We start from the raw sequence: 6788 nt of genomic DNA on the forward strand, positions 1-6788 counted from the left end.
TTAAATATGAATTAAAATAAATAAAATTATATCGGCTTTATATCGGCCACCCTGCTTTCCAAGTTATCGGCAGTCAAAAAACCCATATCGGTCGACCACTAGTGAAGATCAAACACATAGAACAGTAAATCAATAAATCTTATACAAACAGACTTGCATCTTAGGAATGTGACCGTACACCGGCATGTCTTTATGGTCAGTGAAGTCATACAGCACTAATCACAAACACACACACACACACACACACACACACACACACACACACACAAAATCGGCCAGTCCGTGCAAACCTCGACCTGTAAGCCGCCAGTGCTGTCTGCATCGACGGGCAGTGGTCAAATCCCATCGTAAATCCCATTGATGCATTCTGGATTGGCTGTCAGTTGCAACAGTGTTCTGGAGAGCTTCTCAAACTGTGCTCAGGTTTGCAATGACAACAAGATCTGCAATCAAAAATCAGATGTTCTTATGATCCACATTAACTTCAATGCTCTATATTCTATACTGACTCATTAGAGCCTGTTTTTATTTTTCAAAGGAATTCTTAGAGCAACAAAATTGATGCATTAATTGATAAAGTTGTCTCCTTTATGAGGAATCAAAGCACACGCATCCACAACATTTACCTACAGATACACATACTGAATGTTTATTATGGTGTACATTATGAAATTACTTGATGCTTTCGGCAAGCAATGTTATTTTAGGAGCATTGAGGTATTATTATAGTTTTTATTAATACTTTGAATTATTTTCTGTTTTAAATATTTTCTATTTTGCAGTTTTCTTGTGTTTTTTGTCATTTAACTTTTTTTTTTAATATGTATATTATTTATTATTTAATTTGTAAAATTATTTATGAATTTATATTTCAGTTGAATTATTATTATTTCAATGAATTATTACTATTAGTCATTTTAGTGCATCAAGTTAAACTAAATGTAAATGAGAGCTGTTGGCTTGGCCACTGGCTGAAATAAAGTGTTAGTTTTTTTATATTTTATTTTATTTCAGTGATTTCAGCAGTGTTATTTTATTATTATATACTAATATAGTATTTATGAATATTTTGAATTATTGTTTATTTAGTTATTTTCTTTTTCATTTTAATTTAAGTTTTAATAATTTTGTGTGCTTTGTCATTTTTATTAGTTTTTTTTTTTAAATGTTTATTTTTATTTCAGATTTAGTTTTGGTAATTGTAGTACCTATTAGTGCTTATTTATTTTAGTTAGCTGCTAAAGCAACATTTCTCATTTTTGTTCTCAAATGTAAGTTTCTTAAGTTTAGGTTTTTCATCTAATATTTTATTTTATTTAGATTTTTTTTCAATACCGAAAATTATTTTTAATAGTTTTAGTATTAATTAACAATAACAGCACTGGTCAGCAGATACTCAAAAGCCATTTGTCATACTAAATTAGGTTTAAAACACACTGGTGAAGATGTGCTTTACCCGTTGCTTCTAAAATAGGCATTTACTATTTTAAGTGTTTCTGAATAATTAATGCAAGTGTCTTCTTTACAGGAAAGCAGGATATGAGACAGTGCTGTGTCTCTCTCAGAGACGTGAGTCACGCAGCCGAGGACGAGCCGGATAATGGCTTATCTCTCTCTCTCTCTCGCTCTCTCTCTCTCTCTCGCTCTGGAGGTCATTGTGTACAGCGAGGCTCTTAAAGAGGTAAGCAGGGTAAACTCTGATTAGTATGGTAACGGCTGAGGCCGTCACACCGCAGACTAGAGCTGACGTAAAGACCACAATCACATGCATTTATACAAACGTCTTTGTGTTCTGCTCGCATTCCTCAATACACAATCATAAAAACACACAGAGATAAAAATAGGCTCGGCTGATAATAATAGCACACTGCCATTGGCCAATGCACCATCACGACGCAGATGTTGCTTTATTCTCTTCATCTCGCTCTTTCTTTTTCTCCCTCAGTTTCAGTTTTCAAATTCAAAGCCATCATTTTGGATGATTTACTTACAAAAAAGGTGCCAGCAATGTAATAAAATCAAATATTAAAAGACATTAAGAATATACTGTTGCTCTTGAATATGGTGGGTTTGATCTTTTTTTCTGACAATCCAGGCAAATGCATTGCATCTCTCTCTCTCTCTCTCTCTCTCTCTCTCTGTTGTCAGCTGTAGGTCACATGACTCACTCTGCTGGCTCTCACTGAGCATGCTCAGTTCACTGTGTTGTCAGGCAAAAAAGAAGACGGCTCTGGAACAGACGAGATCTACAATAGATAAACACACAGACACACAGACACACAGAGAGAGCCGGAGAGGGAGCGCTAGTATGGAAGGGCGCTGCTAGTGCACAGTAATTCTGCCGTATTGGATGGTTTGGGGCCGTGTTTCTGTATGCATTGTGCTGTTCATCCGCTGTGTGTCGTGTCGGAGGAGAAGCATCCGTCTGGCGGTCGCTCCATCCTCGCTGAAGGTGAGCCGGATGTGGGGGAGGGGGTGTCGTGGATGCTGGCCGTCTGTGTTTTTGGGATGCATCGGTATGTGGTGACTCCAGCGGGGCATTATGGGTGTTTGAGGACACACAGGGGACTCGAGCAGATGGATACTGTCGAATGTGATGATTAGACTGATATGTCGGCCGTAAATCATTCAGTGCATATGATTGCATGATTAACAGAAGTGCATTTCCATCCAAAATCTCCTGAGAGCCACATATTTGTTAGTGAACGTTATATAAAATTCCAGGTATTTGTGTGCATCTTATTTGTTGTCTTTAAATTTGCTCTTTAGATATCAGTATGTTAGTTTTTACTGATTTCATGCAGGTTTGACATAAAAGACATGAATGCATTCATTAGAGTGATGATATTCACAAAGACGTGTATTATACAATAATATAAAAACATAGTTGAAACCACAAAACTGATGGATTTCATAGATATTTTAGACCTTATCTAAATATCTTTGTCTTATAGTTTACATCCAAGCTGCAAAATTATATTTCTGCTTTCAAATTCAGTTTGAAATTAGTTATTATTCGTGGCCAAAGAAACAGGAATAGTATGTGGATTTGCGTCATGATTTTTCATGACAATTAAACAGATTTTCCCTCTAAAAAATTTGAAATTCTGTAATGTGTCCAGATGTTTTCATTTTGAATTTTATTTGTAATTTTCAAGCAAGTTTATTGATATAGTATACATTTCATACAAAATGGTAATTCAATGTGCTTTACATAAAAAAGAATTAAAAATATTCATAATTACATCAGATGCAGAAAAAATAAAAGTAACTATAAAAGCGAAGAATAAACAAAATCATTATTTTTAATTGTAGAATCTCATTATTGTAATACAGTATTTTATTGTATTAAAGTAAAAATACATAAAAATGATTTCAATATGAATACAAAAAATTATATCACAATGCAAACAAAAGTAAATCCTTCAATGAAAAAAAAATTGGTGTAGAAACAGTTTTCACTCAGAAATTGCTTGTAAATTTCACAATTGATTACAAAGAAACTGCAAGTAACACATTGAATTAAACATGAAAATTTGAAGTAGAAAGAATAAAATAGTATTTTCTTCTAAAACATACTCCAATAATCTGTTTTATTTACAACTTAGAATTTTTTTGAATTTATCATAATTTGTCATCCTTAGATTCTCATTATTGTAATGTATTAAAGTAAAAATCAATAAAAAAAATAATTTCACAATGCAAAAAAAACAATGCTCCTAAAAGCGATATTTTAATGCAGAATAAATATTGTTTTATTTTTATCTTTTGAATATAGGGAGAAATAAAAGCCGTGCATGTTCTTGCCAGGCTTTGTGACGTCCATGTGGTGTGTTTTGTCAGTATTTATCAGATATGACTTGTACAGGACTACTTGGGAAATTTCTTCTATAAATTTGTGCCCACACACACACGCACGCACGCACACACACACACACACACACACACACACACACACGAAACAGTGTCACAGACAGAAGGGGTTGTTGCTAGGATACACAGTGGCGAGATGGAGGAGAAAGAACAGAACGTTATTTTAAACAGAAAGGCGTCTCGGTTTCTGTAGGTCTACAGGACTGGATGCCTGCCATCTGCACGCTCACAAATATGACACTGGAATTTTTCATGTGAGAAAATGTCAGCGATGTTTGACCGTGCAAAGTTCATGACGTGAGATTGATGCTGCCTGGTTGCAGAAGAGTTCTGGGAGGTTTGTTGTGCAGTTGCTAGGGTGTTCTGAATGGTTGCTAGGGTGATTTCTAAGAAGGTTTGCTATTGTCTTAAGTAAAAAGAGTCTCTATTTAAGTCTTCTATGCATTGTAAAAATCCAGTGTTGCTTTTGAGTTTTATTTGTAATTTTCATTATTTTAATGGTAATTCTCATTAGGTTCTCATTACAGCTTTTTTATGTATTAAAGTTAAAATACATTCAAATACAATAAAATGCAATACAATAAAAAAAAAATTCACAGTGCAAAAAAACAAAACATAGATGGTCCTAAGATTGTTTTAAAGCAGAATACACACACACACACACACACACACACACACACACACATATATATATTTAAAAAAATTGGTGCAGAAACTATTTTCACTTGGAAATTGCTTGTAAATTTCACAATTAATTACAAAGAAATGGCAAGTTACACATTGAATTAAACAAAATTTTGAAGTAGGAGGACTAAAATAGTATTTTCTTGTAAAACATATTTCAATAACCTTTGTAACTTTTCTTGCTTCAATGTTCATATGTGTGATTTTTTTTCCCACCTGTTTTATCATCCAGCAGATGAAAATATTAAGTTTATTAGTGGCAGTGATGCTTGCAAACAGCACTAAGCACAGCTTCTTTCCTTTATTACAAATCTTATATAATCTTTATGATTGCAGATATTACAGTGATTTATTTTATTGTCTCTCTTGAGATGCATAAATCTGCAGGTTCACAATAATTTGTCATTTCTCTCTGGTAACTGGTTATTGAGTTAAATGGAGAGCTCTCTGTGGTTTTGATCAATGATTTGTCTAATAATCTGTTTATTTTTCCACAGAAAGCACAGAGCTCATCTTACTGAAGACGTCTCCTGTCGTCCCAGAGTGCCTGTTGTTTTGTGTTTTGAGCTGAAATGGATCAGAAAAGCTTCATCCTGTTAGAGACGCGTCTGTGAACACCGGAGCCAATGGTGAGCGCTCACACTTCATTACACACACAAACACCGTCAGACATGGCCTGCGTTCAGCTGCGGGTCTCTGGACACAAACACCGTGCTGATGAAGAATGTGAGATGACACAACTGTAACTCTTTACTTGACCTTTGGCTAAGCTCCGCCCCCCTCGGTTACTGTTGCTCGCTCAAAACATCCCATAGGAGTCAATTGTAAAATTTGCCATTCGATTTGCAGTAAAATGAGCGCATAAATTGAAAAAGTATATTCGATGTTATTGTAATTGTACATGAGCTGTAAATGAATTATGAGATTGTGACAAAAAAAATTATTATCTGCCGTTTTTCTTTTTAGAACCCCAACCCTAAGTTGTTTCATTAAATTGTTTAAAACTCATATTTTTAAATTAGTTTATAAGTTTAATTAATTTTGTTTATTTCTGTGTATTTTGGATGTATAATTATTTTGATTTTATTTTTTTTAGCTCTTTTTGAGATTTGTACTTTTATACTGCATTGTTGCCTGTGAATGTGAGAAAGCCACTTTTTGATTAATATTATTATTATTATTATTATTGATAATCAGTCAGAATCGAGTCAAACTAAAACTCCAACCAAAATTTTAGATTTAACTTGAACATGAAGAAATGTTGCATTTTCTGAAAAGGGAATCAATATTTATATGCATATTCTGTTTTAGAGTTGTCTTTTTGAATTTGTGGGTTTCTGGTCTCAGACTGTTATTTTGCATTTAGCAGTTGTTTAATGAATCCAAAACGATTAATTATCAACGTCTTTAAAGTAAGATTAAATCAGCCGTCTTGTTTGTTACCAAAATATTGAACTATTGAAGTGATCATCAGCGCTGTGTGTTCAGTGAAAAATCCAGAATAAATGTGCATTTTAACTAAAACAAAAACTATTAAAAATTGTCTTCATTAATTGAAATAAAGCTGAAATCAAATCAAATCTAAATATTGGATGAAAAACTTACAAAATGAAAATTAGACATGTTGCCTTGGCAACTAACTGAAATAAATGAGTTTAGGTTGAAGTACTAAAATTACTGAAACTAAAACTGAAATAGAAAAGTTATAAAAAAATATGAATATTAAAAACCAAAAAGTACAAAAAAAGCACATAATTAAAAAAACTATTAAAACGTCAACTAAAATTCTAATGAAAACTTAAAACTTAAAATAAAACTTAAATAAAATAAAAAACGAAACTAAACTAAAATAAAATACAAATAAAAACTAAAATAAATAAATACTATAAATGCTACTAAAATAGCACCGCGTGTGTTTTATTCAGGATATTAAAGGCCAGGGCTGGACGGATGAAGAATCGGATGGAGAGAACGAACCGGAGCAGTTCCTGTACGGGATTCAGGTAAAACACTTCAGTCGTCAAAACATTTCTTACATTAGGTTAGTACATTTGCTTTTGGTCATAAGGGTCATTTTTTTGAAACTGAGATTTATGCATCATCTGGAAGCTGAATAAATAAGCTTTCCATTGATGTATGGTTTGTTGGAAAATGTGGAATTTGAGGGTGCAAAAAAATCGAAATATTGAGAAAATCGCCTTTAAAGTTGTCCAAATTAAGTTCTTAGCAAT

At 33.1% G+C, this 6788-nt stretch overlaps 1 protein-coding gene across 4 annotated transcripts in view; it reads left to right on the plus strand.

The window, feature by feature from the left end:
* The first annotated feature begins 272 nt into the window (after nucleotides 1-272).
* LOC107665100 (poly [ADP-ribose] polymerase 6-like) overlaps nucleotides 273-6788 on the plus strand; it is a 25836-nt gene continuing 19320 nt past the window's right edge. For all 4 annotated transcript variants that reach the window (XM_016455861.1, XM_016455867.1, XM_016455853.1 and 1 more), the window contains exons 1-5: nucleotides 273-423; nucleotides 1529-1681; nucleotides 2149-2452; nucleotides 5055-5186; nucleotides 6483-6560. In XM_016455861.1, the coding sequence (XP_016311347.1) occupies nucleotides 5184-5186; nucleotides 6483-6560 (81 nt within the window). In that variant the 5' untranslated portion in view covers nucleotides 273-423; nucleotides 1529-1681; nucleotides 2149-2452; nucleotides 5055-5183. The remainder of the gene's footprint in view (nucleotides 424-1528; nucleotides 1682-2148; nucleotides 2453-5054; nucleotides 5187-6482; nucleotides 6561-6788) is intronic.

This window comes from Sinocyclocheilus anshuiensis, unplaced genomic scaffold, assembly GCF_001515605.1.
Source record: "Sinocyclocheilus anshuiensis isolate Anshui unplaced genomic scaffold, SAMN03320099.WGS_v1.1 scaffold1303, whole genome shotgun sequence".
Lineage (NCBI taxonomy): Eukaryota > Metazoa > Chordata > Actinopteri > Cypriniformes > Cyprinidae > Sinocyclocheilus > Sinocyclocheilus anshuiensis.